Source organism: Mus caroli, chromosome 6, assembly GCF_900094665.2.
Source record: "Mus caroli chromosome 6, CAROLI_EIJ_v1.1, whole genome shotgun sequence".
NCBI lineage: Eukaryota > Metazoa > Chordata > Mammalia > Rodentia > Muridae > Mus > Mus caroli.
Genome location: NC_034575.1, coordinates 102,029,481 through 102,049,533, shown reverse-complemented (window position 1 = coordinate 102,049,533; position 20,053 = coordinate 102,029,481). Strand labels below are relative to the sequence as shown.

The 20,053-nt window shown below is 39.3% G+C and overlaps 1 protein-coding gene across 12 annotated transcripts in view; it reads right to left on the bottom strand.

Moving 5' to 3' along the window:
* The window catches only part of Cntn4 (contactin 4), a 990,533-nt gene that overhangs the window by 177,741 nt on the left and 792,739 nt on the right, over positions 1-20,053 (bottom strand). For all 12 annotated transcript variants that reach the window (XM_029478673.1, XM_029478674.1, XM_029478666.1 and 9 more), the window contains 2 exons: positions 17,304-17,406; positions 14,053-14,237 (listed from right to left, as the gene is read on the bottom strand). In XM_029478673.1, the coding sequence (XP_029334533.1) occupies positions 14,053-14,237; positions 17,304-17,406 (288 nt within the window). The remainder of the gene's footprint in view (positions 1-14,052; positions 14,238-17,303; positions 17,407-20,053) is intronic.

Here is a 20,053-nt window from a genome sequence, read left to right as displayed (position 1 = left end):
TTTCTGCTTCCCTAACTAATGCAGTCTCAGGTCCCGCGCAATTGGATTGGAGCAGAAGCTGTGTTCCACTCACCAGCAGTCCCAAAATTCTGCGGCTGGGGTCGTGGGTAGCTGGCGGGTGTCATAAATTACTTTTCTAAATGACATACAAATAGTAAGGGTAAGAAGACATTTATGGAGACTGTATGACCTTTTGTGAACACCATGTTTCTGGTCTATATTGTGGATTTTTTTTAATCAGTGAAGGCAGAATCTACAAAACTTTTATTAACCATGATTTAAAATGTTCCAGTCCCTTAAGTTGTTGTTTTGTTTTTTAATATGAGAAAACTTTAAGTTCCTCTTTTGAATGACCTCATGAATTCCTACCTTAGAACACCCAAGATACAATTTGCAGAACACAAGAAAATCAAGAAGAGGGAAGACCAATGAGTGGATACTTCATTCCTCCTTAGAATAGGGAACAGAATACCCATGAAAGGAGTTACAGAGACAAAGTTTGGAGCTAAGATGAAAGGATGGACTATCCAGAGACTACCCCACCCAGGAATCCATCCCATAATCAGCCACCAAACTCAGACACTATTGCATATGCCAGAAAGATTTTGCTGAAGGGACCCTGTTATAGCTGTCTCGTATGAGGCTATGCCAGTGCCTGGCAAATACAGAAGTGGATGCTCACAGCCATCGATAAGATGGAACACAGGGCCTTCAATGAAGAAGCTAGAGAAAGCACCCAAGGAGCTGATGGGGTCTGCAACCATATAGGTGGAACAACAATTCCAACTAACCAGTACCCCCAGAGCTCGTATCTCTAGCACATATGTAGCAGAAGATGGCCTAGTCGGCCATCACTGGGAAGAGAGGCCCCTTGGTATTGCAAACTTTATATGCCCCAGTACAGGGGAATGCCATGGCTAAGAAGTGGGAGTGGATGGGTAGGGAAGCAGGATGTGGGGGGTTTTATAGGGAACTTTCAGAATAGCATTTGAAATGTATATAAAGAAAATATCTAATAAAAAAACCAAACAAACCCACAAGCAAAAGCCAAGAATCCTTTTCATTAAGAAATAGTCAAGTGTCTAAGTTTTTTCCAGTTGGTTACTGGTAAAAGTGGAGAGGGCATTCTCAGACACTAGTCCTGGAGACCCATGTCTCTGCACTGATTAGAAAATGGTAAAACGTTTAACATGCTTGGAACTAGAGATGGCAGCAATATAGGGATGGGACTGATGAGCAGCCCCACGTTGGCCCTTGAAAAACATTTGTGAAACAAAGCAAACCAGTAGTGAGGGCTACTTGTTTATTTTTGGAAAGCCAATGTGAGGTCAGTGCCTCTCATTGAAGCTATTCTCTACCGATTTTTCTTTCATTAGAACAGCTTAACTCATCGCTTACGAACATATTTCATTCTGACAGGTTACATGGACAACTTTGTAGCCCATATATGTCCATATATGTTCATGATAAACTATTGTTATCATTCATTATTTGCTGATCTCATATTAGAAGACTGCTCTTCACTGAAGTATGATCCTTAAAGTCAATAGTTTTTAGTGAGTCTTGAATTTACTCAGCCCTTTTAGAAGAAGTTCTGCTCATAAACTCACATGGAACTCCAAGAAGCATTTAACTCTCACATTTCACCATACAGATCATCTCCCCAACACTCATATTGTGCCATGTTTTTCATGCTTCCATTGAAGTCATGTTTTATTTTTCTATGATATCAATAGGTATTTAACCAATGTTCCATAAACATGTTAAGAAGTATTACTTCTTGACTACAGCATAGTTCATGCTTTTATCTACATTTGTCTGCTTTGTCAGAGACCCTTTGCTAAAACTCCTACAGACAATAAATACAGTGATTAATCTGGGCAGTAATCTGTTTACAGGTAGTTATCTATAATACAGGATAATAACTACTGATATTATCTTAATAAGTAGAGTTGATACTAGAATTAATCAGAGATATTATTCAATATCCTTAACATGTTTTTTTTTAATCTAATTTGACCTTAGTATATCTGTTTAGTGAGGCTTTAAGCCATGAATAATTTAATTCAAAGAGAATGGTAGTGTGAAGGCCAAGCTATGTATCTTACCTTCTAGATGATAAACAAACAAACAAACAAAAAAAGACAAACACTCAATAAGTCACTTAACCATCCAGCAGAGGTCTCTAAGTCCTTGATACATGCAGTTTCCTACTCTTCCATCTACAAGCAATTCCATGTTTTTTTTTCAAAGAGCAAAACACAATTTTGCAAACGCTCTCCTGATGGAGATGATGCATGGCTGCTTAAGAGGGGAGGCCAAAAGGGTCAACTTCAAAAAAACGTTACAACATCAACAAGCATTAGCTTGAATGAAGGGTTATAACCTGCATCATTGAAAGAGCTGCAAGTTGGCTGCTGTCCTCTATCATCCAGCTGCTAATGGGAAGGGAAGCTCAAGAGGTAATATCTTCCCAGGGCTCTACTGGGAGAAGCCAGTGTGCAACTCCTTTAGGACTAATGGCCTAGCCTGCCAGAAACACATTCAACCTGCAGCATATTCACCCCCTGCAGAGTCCAGGGAAACAAAGCAAAAAAAGAAAGCCACAGAAATCTGTGGAATATTAACAAGAGCAAACTTTTGAAAAAGCAGAAGGGAAAACAAAGCAAAACAAGGAAGGACAAATATAACGTATGCAGCAATGTCAAGTTGAAGTTCAAACAGGAAACTTCAGAAACACACGCAGAGGCAGACTTCAATGTCACCCATTTCCAGCAACACTTGGGCTCATACTTTGAAAACTATAGAAATCTTGAAGTCAAACCCTGCCACTTCACAAAGGAGCTGGGGTAGGAAAGGGAGGCTTTGAGAAGAGTTTGAAATGCCCTTGGAAATTTCAACCTAATTAGGTACTTCTGTGGGCTCATTCTTTCTCTTGCAATGGGTTGTGAGAGGCAAGGAGCTCAATAGAATGGATAATTGGTCCAGGCTGAGGTGAAACCCACAACTAATTTGCCTAATACTGAACTAATTTGGTGTTTGACAACAGTCATCAGGTACATTCTTTGCTTTCAGAGTGAAATCTCTTCACAGAAGCCAAATTAACTTGATCTAAATTCATTCCTTTTGAAGTGAGTGACTGCACAGGAACCCAGGGAGGTGGTGAATGGAGTGTCTAGGAGAAGGGAGATATATTAGCTGGCAAAGTGCATGATATACAAGCATGAAGACCTGAGGTCAATGTTTAGCCCTCACATATACAGGTGGGACATGGTGAGACATGGCTGTAATCCCAGCACAGGAAGTCAAAGACAGGTATATTTCTGGGGTTCATGGATAGTCAAGCTTGACAGCTGAACTGAACTGATGAGGTCCTGTCTTAAAATTCAAGGTGTGTGGCATCCCAAGGAATGGTAATTTGGACTCACCTCTGATTTATATACACAGGAACACACAGGCACACACAGGCAGGCACACACAGACAGGCACACACACGCACACACACACACACACACACACGCACGCACAAACACCAGATGAACCTTTTGTATAAGGCCAAATAATGAGACAGTTTATATTTTAATGTTTCAATTGCAGATCTACAAGTCAAAACCACACATAGTCACTCCCAATTATGTTGATGAATCACATATAATATAATTGGGTGATTCTTTGTAGAACAAAGTGTCTGTTTGGTAGAGATGGTTTATCCATGTTCATATGTTCACAGAGGCCCACGTGAATTGTTATTTTCCAACAATTTCTAAGTATACTTTTTGGAGCTAACTCATAAAACAGAATTTTAAAAAATATGTCAAAAAAGAAATTACTGTTTTGATCTTTTGCATTCGTCTACATTTGAAACAGAAGAATCAGTCCTAAGACTTGTCTCAAGCCACAAGTTCAAATATAAGATTAAACAGCTGTGCTGGGATTTGACCCTGTCACACTGTTCATCTTTTGACAGATGAACAATCTTTTCATTTCAATCTTTTGTTCAATAACTGCCAGAAATGACCTAAATCAGGGTTTGTATATTCCAGCCACTGGAATCATACAAGCCTCTTATCCAATAATAATTTCTATTTCAAACAAATATAATTTGAACTCAAGGGTCAAACAATTCACAGAGGTATCTGCCTCTCTTCATTCCCCCAAACTAGAAATTTCTCACAGAAACAAGGGCAAGCTTTGGCCTTAGACCTTGGAGTTTTAAATATCTAAGAGAAAGGGCATGGTAGGCAAACTCCTTTAAGTAATGTTTGCAAAGTTGACCTGTAGACGTTTGCATTTATTTCTAATGGCTTCAACAATTTTGGAGATTGAGTCACTTCCAGGAAATGCAGAGGGCTAGCTATAACATTGCTCTTATTTGTCGTAAGCTTAGTGGGTCTGGAGGTAATTACTCAGTTTCACTTTGCCATATATACATACACACACACACATACATATATATATATCCTAGGATTTTTAACACTATTCTTACACTTTTTAAGATAGTCTCAATTGGCCTTAAATCTAATGTCCTCAGATTTCTCCAGAACTAATCATCCATCATTTAATGTTTGAATGTATAGTTTATAATTGTACACTGGTTTTTAATAAGTCCCAGACATTCAACTTACATATATCACTGAAAGTGTACTTATATTGTACTGCAAGATATTGTCCACCTTCTACCTTTGCTCACCTGTGATGGGCTCCCAGCTAGTACCCACACTACCATGGTTGTCATTCTTGCACAGGGTTTCAAAGTGAGTTCTACAAGGACCAATGGTTCTTAGAAGACACTGAACTTAACCAAGGTTGCTTTGTTTTAAACATTAAATATTTGTCACATTTCATGTCAAATATGACTTAATGACTAACCACATCCATGTTGAGAAACTCTGCCCCGATATGAGGTCATGTAGCTGTACAAAGAACTTTAGGGAAATTTGCAGGCAAATGGATGGAACTGGAAAATATCATGCTGGGTGAGATAACCCAGTCACAAAAGAACACACATGGCATGTACTCACTGATAAGTAGATATTAGGCAAAAAGTTTGGAATATCCATGATACAACTCACAGACCATATGAAGCTCAAGAAGAAGGAAGACCAAAGTGTAGATGTGTTAGTCCTTTTTAGAAGGTAGAACAAAATGCTCACAGGAGGTAGAGGGTGGTAGGGACTTGGGAAGAAGAGAGGTAGGAGAGGGGGAAAAAGGGGAAAGTTCAGGTATGGGAGGAAACAGGGATGATATACAGAGGGTCAGGAAATTGAACAGAGGTATGTAGCAATGGGGGATAGGGAACTGGGGTTAGCCACCAGAAAGTTCCAGATACCAGGAAAGTAAGAGCCTCCCAGGACACAAAGGGGATGAGATTAGCTGAAATGCTCAACAAATAGGAGGGGGAACTTGCAGAGACCATATCCAGAGGTTAGGCAAGGACCTGATTGAGGGATGGGGCCACACACTCACCTCCAAATTTTTAACCCAGAATGGCTCCTGTCTAAAGAAATTACAGGGCCAAAGTGTGAAGCAGAGACGGAAGAAAAGGCCATCTGGAGACTGCCTTACCTGGGGATCCATCCCATATACAGACACCAAACTCAGACACTATTGCTGACAGGAAGAAGTGTTTGCTGATAGTAGACTGATAGAGCTGTCTCTGCCAGAGCCTGACAAATACAGATGTGGATCCTTACAGCCAACCTTTGGATTGAGCACGGGGACCCCAATGGAGAAGCTAGGGAAAGGACTGAAGGATATGAAGGGTTTGTAACCCCATAGGATGAACAACAGTATTAAACAACCAGACCCCCTCACCCCCTGCCCGCCGCGAGATCCCAGTGACTAAATCACCAACCAGAGAATACATATGGAGGGACTCATGGCTCCAGCTGCATATGTAGCAGAGGATGGCCTTGTCAGGCATCAGTGGGAGGAGAGGCCCTTGGTCCTGTGAAGGTTCTATGCCCCAGTGTGGGGATTGCCAAGACAGTGAAGTGGGAGTGGGCATAACCTCATAGAAGCAGGGGAGGGGGGATGGGATAAAGGGTTTTTGGGGGAAAACCAGGAAAGGGGATAACATTTGAAATGTAAACAAGTAAAATACCCACAGGGTCTTCAGTGGAGGAGTTAGAGAAGGGACTGAAGGAGCTGAAGGGATTTGCAACCACATAGGAAGAACAATCTCAACCTACCAGAGCCCCTAGAGCTCCCAGGGACTAAACCACCAACCAAAGAGTACACATGGAGAGACCCATGGATCCAGCTGCATATGTAGCAGAGGATACCCTTACTGGGCATCAGTGGAAGGAGAGGCCCCTGGTCCTGTGAAGGATTGATGCCCCAGTGTGGGGGAATGCCAGGACAGGGAGGTGGGAGTAGGTGGGTGGGTGATGGAAAAGGGGATGGGATAGGAAGCTTCAGGGGTGGAGGAACTGGGAAAAGGGATAACATTTGAAATGTAAATAAAGAGACTAATCATTAAAAAAGAAAAAAGAAAAAAAGAAAACCAACGTTTTCTCCCTGAACTGAGAGAATGTTGAATATGACACTATAACACTCCCTTGGACTCTCTTATGTGAATCTTAATCACACTGTTTTCTAAGTTTTTTTTTTTAATTTATTTTCAACTTTGTGCCTGTGTATATAGGGGTTGCATGAGCATGTAAGTCCACATGACTATAGAGTCCAGATGAATCGGATCCCATGGAATGATAACTATAGGTATTTGTGGTCCTTTAGATGTAGGTACAGGTAACTGAATTTGAGTCCTCTACAAGAGCAGACATGCTCTTAACTGCTAAGCCACTTTTTGAGCCCCTACATATTGTTTTTTTCATTTTTATGTTTTTGTTTTGTTTTGTTTTAACCAATGGGCTCATGCCTCTTGTGTTTTTCTACTATATTTTGTTTTATTCACACACTCTTGTTTATGACCTTCTCATTTCTTTATAAGACCCAATTGACTTTTTGTAAGGGTAGAGAAGATGCCTCTGAACCAACCCTTTCACAGATAACTATGAATAACAGACATAAAAAGCCACTATGTTGAGGCATTGGAGAGAAGGCTCAGGTCTTGGTTCTCAGCATGCCCATTGTGGCTCACAATCATTTTTAGCTGCACTTCAAAGGGATTGGAAGCACCTTTCTGACCTCCACAGGCACCAGATGCCCACATGATATGCATACATGCAGGCAAAATAACCAAATGCATAAAATATAGTAAAGAAATCAGTAGAAAATGTGAAGACGCCCTAGAAAGCAAGTCATCATAGGCATATTTCTGTTAATAGGTACTCATTAACATAGAAAACAAATATGATTGCAGAAGGCCATGTGTATATGAGATATTGGCCTAGGTCTGTATGTGCTTCACCCGCTGTCAATGTGACATTCATTAGGAGACTATCACCATTATTTCATATCTTTGGGCTAATGTTTAAGCTCATTTGCCATCTGCTCTCACTCAATGTCTTCCAGCCAGTGAATCCTCAGCTCTTGTCAGATAGGTTTTCTTCATATGTAGCTGTAATAATATGTAGGCCAGTTCCTGTCTCTATATCTTTGCTTATACCATCTTATCTTCAGGAATGTTCTCTTTCCCTTCAATGCCTAACAAACATTCTGCTCTACAGTGTATCTCCGCTAGACTCTCTCTGTCCTGCCCACTGCAGGTCTTCTCATCTGCAGCCTACTTGGCACACAGCTTGACTACTGCGTGTCATCCACTGTCTTGTTTCTCCTTTATAATTTTAACTTTTATTCACTCTTTGAAAATTCCCTACATGTATACAATGCACAATGATAATTTCTGCCCCTAACTTTTCCCCTCCAGCTTCTCCCAGACTCCCACATCTTATTACAGACTTTATGTTCCCACTCATAACTATTTGTGTACTGATTTGTTGATAAATAGTTGGATGAATTGACTTTATTCACTGAGTCAAATGAATGCTGCTCATGTGTGCATGGTGTAGGGTCATACATTGGGAAATGGTGACCCTATGTAGGGCCACATATGACAATTTCTATAAAAATATGTATTTTCTCTTTTCCTCTCAGGGATACCATGGACAATTCATGATATTACATTTGAGTTAGTTAGAGATTTTATTCCCCTTTCTAAAAAGACCAAAGTATGGATACTACATAGTACATAGCCTACAAACTATGGATATTTTGGTCTTCCTTCTACTTGAGCTTCATGTGGTCTGTGAATTGTATCTTGGGTATTCTGAGCTTTTGGGCTAATATGCACTTATCAGTGAGTGCATACCATGTGTGTTCTTTTGTGATTGTGTTACCTCACACAAGATGGTATTTTCTCATTGTAATCATTTGCCTAAGAATTTCATGAAGTCATTGTTTTTAATAGCTGACTAGCACTCCATTGTGTAAGTGCACCAAATTGTATCCACTCCTCTGTTGAGGGCCATCTGGGTTCTTTCCAGCTTCGAATCCATTTTCTTAAAGTATGGCAATTATGAACGTATACACTGGGTTTTGTCATTTAAAAGAAATTGATGTTCTAAGTCAAAATCTGTTTTAACTTACAACATCGTAGATATTGGCAGATACAAACACCATCAATACATATTTGAGGCTTTTGGTGATTATATTTTGCTGTTGTTCTGAAAGGGCCACTTGAAACTTCCTGTCCTTGATGAGTTCCTTTCCGTTGTGCTTTGTCATTTCACATGGACTGAGCAGCTTCTACTCCCATTTCTATATTATTTCCCACAGATGATGCACACTCTCTGATAAACTGTAGCAACTTAATTCATTGGTGTTATTAGATGCAAGCAAAGAAGCAAACATCAAGGGTATACCTCATGTGACATTCAGAGGGTGACTGAGGGTACCCAGTATGAGTTCTCCCTAGCACAATTAAGCAGTTATTGGTGTACTGTGAAATCACCTTAACTGCTGTGTTCATCTTCAGGTCACTCTGTCCTTTAAACTGCTTTGCAGTGTTGAATATTATCTAGTTATCACATATACATAGCCCATTCACGGGGAATTAGGAAGTTGTGCACAAAATGCTTTTGTAATTACTTATTGATGACCTCACACACACACCTACACACACTCTGCAGTGCTATCAAACCCACATCTATTTTCTTTATAGACACAGGACTGCAGTAAACAAGGTCTAGATATAGCCTACAAAACACGTAGAAAACAAAAAGGGAAAGGAAAGAGTCTATTGCTTATCCAGAAATGTTCATGCATGACATTCATTAGTTGCAGAGAGCACCGGGGTGACTGATTGATGAGTCCCTGCTGCATTTTATCAAAGTATTGAACTGGGAGCAACCACAGTATTTATTATATGGCAAGGAGCAGTTCCAAGCATAGTCAAATCCCACACTATATATGATTTTGGGCAAAATATTGTTTTACCCCTATGCTTCTATTTTATTTGTGAAATCAAGGCAATGGGCCTAAGAGTTTCTTTCAACAAAAGAGTTAGTAAAGACCTTGAAATAGAGACTTTTTTATTGGGATACAAATTTCTCACTTTCTTAGCAATGAATATAACAATGGCTGTTATAGGAGAAAGTGTGCAAAAGGCACTGTCTATCAAACTCCTAGTTCACAGTTTCTTATTCAAGACAGGGATTGTAGTTACACCTATATATTTGTACAGAAAAAGATGTGGCTCCTGAGGTGATCAGGTGTAATAATGAACAAGTTCCAAGAGAATGGCATGCACTACATTTTCCTTCCCTTACATCTAAGAAATTACTAGACATAGATCTCTGATTCTACTTGGAGTATACGGACTGACTGTAGTGCTTTCTGATACAGTGAGATGGAAGCTTTCCAAAGCAAAAGGAACAATTTTCTGTAAGTAATCTAATCTTGGTCTTCACTACAACATTGGAAACAATCTCTCACAGAGCAGCAGTCCTTACCATGTGGTCCCCACAGAAGCATCAGCAGTAGAATTACACCTGGGAAATTAACTGAAATGCAATCTCATATCTACCAAATCAAAGCCACCATGAACATGGTCCAATATTCTGTATTTTCTTAAGATTTCCCACTTACCCTGATGTACACTGAAGCTGCAGAACCTCTAGCACAGCATTTGGGATCTAGTTCTACTTCTTAATATGTAAACATTAATCATACACTCCAATATCTTCGGGAGTGAGTTTCTTTCTAAACTGGGTATTTGGAGGAATGAAATGGGAAATCTTTACTGGCTCTGACTCCAAAATATAACTGTTTATTTTTCTCAAAGTCGCACTCATGAACATGGCTCACATAGATAGGACAAATGGCTGCTTAGCTGTTCTTTCTGCTCCCATGATTTAAACATCTACTTATCACACAGCAAGCAGCATTTTAGAGGCATGAATCAGATGGAGCCATTTCATCATTCAACATCCTCCCATGGGTCGTGAATAAAACCTAAACTCCACCTGGCTTATAAGGTACCGCCTAGCTCTGACCTTTGTGTCAGATGTACATCCTTTCCTTGGTCCTTAAGGTTTAGAAACATGAATTTCCTCCCTTCATCTCAAGCTTGTCACACAGTTGTTAGGGCTTCTGAGTCTCTCTATTTTCTGCCTAGTATGGGCTTCTGTGTAAAAGCTATGTGTTTTTACTTTGAGATTTCTGCTCAGAGGTCAGTCTTGCCAACCAGGCCTTCCTTGACTTCTTGACCTTAAGAGTCTTTGCAGCTAGTTTCATCTCAAAAGGCTGTCATTATTTTCTCCTGTATTCTCACAAAAACCTGAAATATTGAGTTTGTTTGTTTGATCACTTTATCTGTTAACAATCTGGTAAAATATCAACTATTGAGGTTGAGGAGTTTTCTAGCATCCTACTATATAGCAGTGGACTCCCACATAATAGGGCCACGTCAAGATAGTTTTACACAAATGCATAACATATTAAAGTCATATTGGAAGAGCTCTGGCCAAGGAAACAAATTTTACCATTGTATATCTGAAGACAGATTTATATTTTAAGATTTTTTTTCTTGAAAAAAAAAAGTACTGAAAGACCAGATGAAAGTTACCTGCTCTGGCAACATACAGGTTCCAGCAAAACAAACAAATAAGATGAAGTTACATTAAATGCCATATGTTTGAAACCTCCCTCAGGCCTTCATCTATGGTGAGACTAATGGGCACATATTAACCTAGATGGGCATAGCTATAGTACTGGTAGCGGCCCAGTGGCTCTGTCAAACTTACATAGGAGAGGGAGTGCAACGTGAGTCTCTGCAGTAAGCCTCTGAAATAAGGTTAAATGCTTTTTTAGTGAAACATGGAGGTAAAAATCCATTTTTACCAGAGATATTTCTGCAGAGCTGCCAAATGGGTCAACACTGTGTTAAAGCAACAAAATTATGGTTTTCTTCACTTTTCTCTTTTATTATTAGTTTTGAATTAGTTTACAAGGTGCTAGTTATCACCATGCCATTCAAACAAAGTTTAGGTTTGTGCTTCTGCTTCTCCCTTATGCCATTATCTCTGGTTCCCTCTTATAATATTCCACATGCTTTCATATCCATATGTGAACAATATCCACTCATATATATGTGTATATATTTATACCATAATACAGCATCTATATATGACAGAGGACATGTACATTTTATCCTCTTTTGGTTACCTTGTTTAATTTTATACTTTTCATATCCATCCATTTTCCTGTAAGTTTCATTTCTTATTACATTTGAATATATAGATTTCTGAGCATACCCCATGGTTTCTAACCCCTGAGCAAGCATACCTTAATGTTGTAAGGAACTGTCTTGTCAACAAAGGCAGAACCACTCTAGATAAGTGACCAGGGCTACTTTCTCCCTCTGTGGGACTCTGCACAGTGATTTTAATTATAATAATTCACTTAGCTTGAAGATTAAGGCAGCTGGATATTAGGAACAGAGCACTGGGAACACACCAAACCCCTCCCTTCAGGAAAGACAATAGAAAAGAAAAAAATGACAGCCAAGCACTTCTGTATGATTAAGCCTCCTCCTGTGACAGTGAAAACAATATCAATGATATGCTAGTCGAGGAAGAACAAAAGAATAAACATATAGTAGTCAAGTGCTGTGTGAGTCAGCTGATGTGACATCAAGGGTGACTGAAAAGGAGGTGACCCTCCGATATCTTCAGAAAACAGGTGAATTATTCTGTGCCCCCATCAAGCACTGCTGCAGACAGCACAATTTAAATGGCTAAAGTTCTTAGCTCCCATTAGGCCCTGATTCTCATCTCTAGGTCAGGAGGCTTGGGTAGCACCTATTTTACACAAGGTTGGGGGCCAGTGAGAAGGCTCATTCTCCACCAGAGTGATTCTGCATTGCTGTATTGCTAGGCTGGAGACCTCCAATCCCTAGGCAGATCAATGGTAAAATGTGGCTACAGAAAACACCTTTTTAACATATAATACAAGCCCTAGAAGAAAATCATGCAAGTCAAAGTAACTTTATTCAGTTCATCCAGTGATTTAAATACCACTTAGAAACCAATGAATGTAAAAGTTATCCAATTAAGAAGAAAAAAAAATGTTGCCCATGTTGCCTACCTAAGTTCAAGTGGTTGCTACCTGTCATAAAGGAAATAATTATCAAGTGGGCGAGAAAATAAATCCCAAATAGCTAAAAAAAAAAAAAAATACATGGCAATTGCTTCTCACTGAATAAACCTGTAACTTTGACTTTTGTGAGTTTCCAGGTAACTGTGGTATATTATACATTTCAAACCATCAAAAAGGACACTGACTCTCATAATTTACGAAAGAAAAAGACCAAATATCAGATCCTTCATTTAGTATAGATATAAAGACAAATAAATAAGAAAAGAGGTTTCTTTTTTCCCCCAACTACAGTTGTCCTGTTCATTTTATGAAGAATTTTCTATAATCCTTCCATACCAACTGCTTTAGTAGTATATGAGTCTAAAAGGGTGAGAGTTGGGGAGGAGAAGCCCAGTGGCCGATGCTGGATATGTTCCTTGCTTTCCAATCTGTTTCCAATTTGCTTTATTTGATCACTGAGTGTAGCTTTCAGTTCATCTTAAAAATAACGGATGTTGGAAGAAGAGCACATAGAAATGTGGGCAACTGGCTGGGTGTGTTGGTACAGGCTTTTAATCAGAGCACTTAGAAGGCAGAGGCAGGTGAATATCTGGTGAGTTCAAAGTCAGCCTGATCTTCATTGTGAGTTCCAGAACAGCCAGAGCTACAGAATAAAGAACCCCTCTCTCTGTGTGTGTCTCCAAACAAACAAACAAACAAAAAATTGATCAGCTTGGAGTCTCTCAAATTTATTTTATAATGCATTTCCAATGAAACCCTTTTCTGGACTTCACATCAGTAGCCCTGAAGCTTTCCAGGTCGTCCTAAGCAAGAACCATGTGACAAAGATTTTACATTTACATTTGGGTCAATACAGATGATTTGATCACAACAGGAGCAGCTGTTTTAACATAAAAGGAAATCTATGTGATGTGATATTTTTTTATGCTGTACTCTGAGGTCCACACTGAGAACTAAATTTGGATAGAGTGCATTTGAAATGATCATGATACCATGTTAAACTGCTATCAGGAAGGTGCATTTATGAAGGGTTAGGATGAACCTTAAATCAAAATTCAAATGGAGCATAGAACTTCAATTAACACACGCGCGCGCGTTCACGCACGCATTCACACACACACACACACACACACACACACACACACACACACACACACACTCCAAACTTACTTCCGGTGTCAGGCTGATAGCTCAAATGGCAAGAGGAAAACAGGAAAACGGTCTCCTTTGGGAGTGTGTTCACACTATCGTCCGTGTCTAAAACACATCAGCTTAATTCCTTCCTCTCTGCTCCTTCAACATCCTTGCCCCCACCTCTCCTTTCCACACCCAGAGCCATCTAGGGCATGCTAATTATATAGAAAAGTAAGTCTGATTCAGTCCTATTCTATATGATTCCTTAGAAGAAAATCTCCTACTGCAGATCTGCCAGTAGATGATTCTAATACGAAAAGTTCTGTAGCATAACCATAAGTAAAACTGAAAACTTACCATAAAAAGTCAACTGTCCCTTGGCTACGTTTTTGCCTCTGGAGTTTTCAGCCACACATTCATATGAACCGGCATCTTCCTGCTGAAAATTGGGAATTTCCAGAATTCCATTTGACTTATGTCTTCTGGCTTTCCTTGCTATTGGCTTTCCATCAGCTCTTCGCCATAGAATAGTTGGGACTGGACTGAGAGTGAGAATAAAATGGGATGAACCAAATTAACGAAAGCTCTGTCTCGTTCTTTGCAATCTTCTTATAACTCGTTCCATCGTTTCCAAAGCTATAAACACATTAAAGGATTTACCACAATTCATTTCTATATTACCATTATTTTAGCAACATTTATATCTCTAGCATTATTCACATGTTTTTCATAAAATCAACATTCCTAACATTAAACAATGCATTCAACCTCCTACACACTATTACCCTTGAGAGAAAACAGCATTTTAAAATATACTTTTTATTATTTTCTAATATCTAAGGGTTTCTAGATTTTAATTATTAAAAGAATGTTCAGGCACATATGTGGTAGAAATGAGACAGAAGCAACTTCCTATACACTCCTTTCACTGAGAACAGGTTTGTGTCCCTTCCCTTTGAACTCATCAGGCTCTTTGACTTCTCTGAATAATAAATAGACATTCATCCATGATACTGAGTCAACTTCTGGATTCAAGTATTATGAAACAGACAGCTTCCACACTCTTATTTTTGGAACACCTTCTTAGGGGCACCTTTGAGATATTTGACCACCTCAATACTGTCACACAGATGATGTCTCAATGGGTGGTTTCAACTAATGACAAACCCATACAACCTTACCTCTAAGATGCCAGAAATGTGAGAGAAACTTCCTTGGAGGTCTCTACATTACTGAGTTTCCAGCAGCTGTACACTGTGAAGCCCTCAAAGATATCACAGAGACTGAAAACATCACCCAGCAAAACGTTGCTTAGATTCCTAACCCATGATGTTGACTGTGTGTTCCTTCTAAATTTGGAATGATAGAGTAGAGAGCAGAAGCAATATATTCTTCTAAGTTTCCAGCAATGTGTGTGTACCACACTGTAAGCTACACCCACATACAGAACAAGCGATAGTAAAATAATGAACTCATAAACTCGGGAGACTACAACCTAATTGCTAACATGAAGGTGTAGTTCACTCATGACAGCCTGATCTGGGTAACACAGTTGGTGTCTGTCCCTATTCTCACTCACATATTGAGGACTTTACTCACTTACAGAGGTTCATTTGAAAGGTTGTTTGTAAGAACAACAATTAAAGTAGAAAAAAAACAAAAAAAAGAACAAACTATGGACTCTTAATGTCCTCTCAACATATCTATCATCTTGCCATAAGTGTTTGCAACACATCTTAAATTGCCAGTGTGGGCAGCAACCTGTCTGCAAAGGAGTGGTTTTGAAGTTCATCTCAGCTTTGAGGACTGCAGCTTCCTGGCAGGGGATGCCATGGTTTACTTTTTCATTTTTCACAACAACACTCCCAGAGAAGTAATTATAGGAAAGACTTGCCAATCTTCTCTGGGAAACTTGAGATGGACTTTAAAGAATTAAAACTATCAACGCTACTATATTTGTTTTAAAATAATTAAAGTTCATTAGGCAGACAGTGGCTCAAAATGCAGGAGGGTTCCATCAGAAGCACATGGTGAGTGCCTTCACATCCAATTGGATGTATATGTAATCCATGCCATTAAACACAACTTCACTTACACTAGTCTTCTGTTCTTAAGTGGGCAGTGATGGTGTGTTTCAACAGCTAGAAGTGCAAATGCAAACACTTTTGTGTGGAATTGAGGAACCCAATTTGTGTGTTTTGTTTTTATTTTAGCACCATTTAAGCACCGTGAATAGACTTTAATTCATAGTTCCTTTGGAAGTGTGAGCAATGTGAATTTTGCTTTCTCCAAGGAGGGGTTTTTAATGTGTCATCTTGCAAAAATCCCTAAGTATAGATCCTGATGATCCATTCCTGTTCTTACTGTCTCCCCAGTTACTTTATAGGTTCACAGAAAGACTTTAAAATTTTAAGATCAACCACATTACAATGTGTGCAATCTGCTTTTTTTTTCTCAGCAGTAAATCGTTGCCATGTCTGACATGTGACTTTACAGCTTGCCTTTCATTTCTGTCTAGTGTTCAATCCTGCAGCCCTGTCACAATTTATACACCATGGTAGGTTTTTAGGAGATACAAAATTACCACTGTATGAAACCTCATCAAAGTGTTCCCAAGTTAAGATACCACTGTGGCCTGCATTGCCACAACGTGAAAACAATCATTCCATTGGAGTAAAAAATAAAATTGGAAATGCAAAATAATGCCTAAAGTTTCTGTAAAACACATTAATTGCATTTAAAAATTATTGTACACTGAGATAGGACTGGGTAAGAATTTGTGGCTTTCATAAATACTTAGGCTCAAAAAAAAAAAAAAGGCAGAATTAGGAATGGGTAGCTGGCTAGATAGGGCTAGGAGAAAATACAGAGACAGACCATTAAAATTCACAAGGGCACCAGTGCTCACCCTTCTGGTGGTAGTTTATATTGTTGATGCTAAATGAGTCCTGTTGATTACCGGCATATAAAAATTCCAGCAGATCTGAGTTTCCTTTTCGATGCCCTCTGGCAGATCATCTATGAGAAGGGCTAAGTGCTTTCCAAGTAGGTTCTTTTAAGTGTAATCCAGATGGAATAATAAAGTTGTGAATAATTTTCAGACTACTCTAAAATAGACTTTCAGATATCAGCTCTTCTCTATCTCTAGCAAGAGCAGAAGGGAATCCAAATGAGAAAGAAGAGTTGTGTAATTTGAAAAGACATGCAAGAAAAATTTTTATGTGTCCTCTGTAAGTGGGGCCAGAATGAAAGTCACCATTTTTCCAAGCAGTCAGCTTGCCTGTATCTCAAATGAAGGCCATTGTTTTCCTGTCATTCTGGGTTAGACAGCGTGTGTATTATAGGTCATAATAATACAATGAAATATTTTTTTTCAGAATGACCTATTCTCTTTTCCTTTGTGGCCATGTCAATTGTGGCAGCCTAATCCTTCTGCAGCCATTACCTGTCGCTCTCCATAGGAAGAGGGAAGAATCAAAGATGCATATACAGAATTACAAAGAGAAAGATGATTTTATTTTCAGACAGCTCAGAAGCCATAGCTGTGAGCACCAAAGACAATTCTCTACCTGCCAGAGCCGAGGGCAGGAGGAACAGCTCGAACTTACTTTCCTAAGGCAAAGCATTCCAGTTTGACTGTTGTTCCTTTCTCAGCCGGGACAGTTTCTGGAAACTGTACTTCTATTTTGGGCTCATATTCACCCATCACCCCTGTGAACAGACAAAGAAACCAGGTCTCAGAGGTTCTGTCAAGATGTAGATAAGTGTTTTCTTTCTATATAGATACTCCTATGTGCACCCTTAATTCCATTATCTAAAACAGGCTCTGTTCTAACAGCTTGTAACCCCCAAATCCTCCTCGAGTTTCTTTGAGAGAAAAATTCATATCACAGCATTGACACCAGCTTCAGAGGGTTACATTCCATGCTTCTCAGACATACTATGGAGTTGGGGAAGGAAAATGAGTTGACAGGTTCCTAGTTAGTACGAATATCACCCCTTGGAAAGACAGCACAGAGCTTTAAGCTACTTAACTATCACTTTTAAAATGCATCCTTTATAGTGTCCACATAGTGATCTCTCAGAGCCATTCCAAGGCCATGGTGTTCATTTCTGTCTAAGGTCAACCTGAATGAATCTGAATAAGTACATTTAAGATAGCATCAGAAGCCTATGTCCTATATTCTCACCCCATAACAAGTCATATGCACCTACAGGAGGCAGCTTTTACACGTGCTGGTGCTGTCATTGGAGTAGTAGTTACCCTGGTAGTCACAGTCCCCCGTATCTAGAGAGATGACTTGCGAAGACAATTACAGTGACGGGCCCATCGGGCCGCATCACTGTTTAATAACTAGAAACATCTCATTTATTCCCTATCAACCCACTCTTGACTCATTAAGGCTGCCATCAGGCTTATTTCTCTTTAATCCCTGGACACTTCCCATCGGTATTTATTCAACAGTACTGAGAAAGGGGTTCTGTGGTGCTATCTAGATATTTTTGTTTGTTTGTTTGTTTCAAAGTGAGTTGTGTCTCCAGTTCATCTCTCTTTTAGGCCTCCCTGAGTCAGAGGAAAAAGAAATGCGAAGCTTCAGAAGAAAAGAGTAACAACAAGAAGGCAGGATGGGAACAGGGAACAGGTGCAGTAACAATGAGAGCTGATTTTCTTCATCTTGCAAACAGTTTTCCTGTGCTGGTTTAGAAACAGAGTCATCACAAGGACCTAATCAGTCCATGAAGAAACAACTCAGCACTCCCAGTTAGAGTTTTACAGTGTTGCTAGGTTCACCATGAGGTCTGCTGTGGAAGGGTGAACTTGAGTACAGCTCTGCTGATGCTGTTTGGTTTTATTATTATTTTTTTTTCTAGACTAACAGGGAATCCTAGCTTTAGGAGGGTATTTGAGATTATTTTCCCCTGTTGTTTTATTATTTTTTAAATCTTTTCCAGACTTATTTATTTTATGTGTATGAGTGTATGTATGTATGAATACCACATAAGTGACTGGTGTCTAAAGAGGTCATAAGAAGACACTAGATCCCCTGCAATTCCACTTACAGTTGGAGATGAGCCACCAAGTACTCCATTCTGGAAAATGAATGTTGGTCCTCTGCAAAAATAAGTGCTTTTAACTTGTTGAGCTATCTCATCTTCATGGGTTAAATTTGACTTTGCTGAATACATACTTCTCTGCATACCAGGGAGATCACAGTTAGGGGTCTTTTAAAGCAAGTGATAGAAGCAACTATTAACCCTCAAAAGGGTACAACTGCAGGGAATAGCTATCTGTGCTTCTACAGCAGAGCTGTAATCTCAAAGGGGTTAACACTTTGTTTTTAGTCCCACCAAGATCTAGTTCATGGTCAAGGTTAAAACTCAAAAGCGTGCATGTTTACCTTTTAGTTTGTCCTGTCTTCACTGAAGGGTACAAACCTGTCAAAGTAAATTAAAATACACCAAAGCCGCATCTGACTTGTTCACAAACAACGCTATTTCTCTCTCTTTTTTTTTTTTTTTGTCAAGTCTCTGCCATAATTTCTCTTGCACCTCCGTTTGATTGCCTCCCTCTGAGCATTTGCACAAAGCTGACTGAGTAATGACGCGGTGCATACTAACAACAGCATTCACAGGCAGCTGCTGAACTTGCTAACAAACTGTCTGCACGGTTGAATCATCATCCCATAAATATCAGTAGTATGACTCGGAGTGCAGTGAGCAAGTTCACACCTTTTAGTGCCGTGCATGTGGCTGTGTACTCGGAGATTGGTGTTAATTGACGAATATTGCCTTGAGAGAAATCGGTCTTTGTCCTCCCAGGAAATCAAGACAGTTTGCATGGCAATCTACCACATTGGATGGAGATGAGACAATAAGACCATTATAAATACAATGGGCAAGGATGTCCTAGAAGTGATTGGCTTTGTCCCTGTGTTACCATTTTCTGCATGTACCTCATGTTTCTTTAATGACTCTATGAAGATGGCAGTGAGGAGTAAGTTTATCTCGTATAAACTTGCTCTGAACATCAGAATAGATATAGACTCAGTATCCAGATCCTCAAATGTCTTTTGCTCCATTCTAAAAATTCTATTAGAGTGTGGATTTGATGTCCACACTTGTAGAACTGTTACATAAAACTCCTCCTGCTCTGAATAGCCTGTTATCTAGACCACTGTACTTTGTAAGTGACTGGAAAGAATCAAGACTTTTTTTTTCCCTGCTTCGTTTTCTTACTGTTTCCAAATTACTTAAAAAAGAAACAATTTTTAGACACAACTTGCTTATTAACAATTCACTAATTTTAAGGGCCCAGTTTAACAATTTTTATAAAGTTTGTTTACATGTGTCACCATCA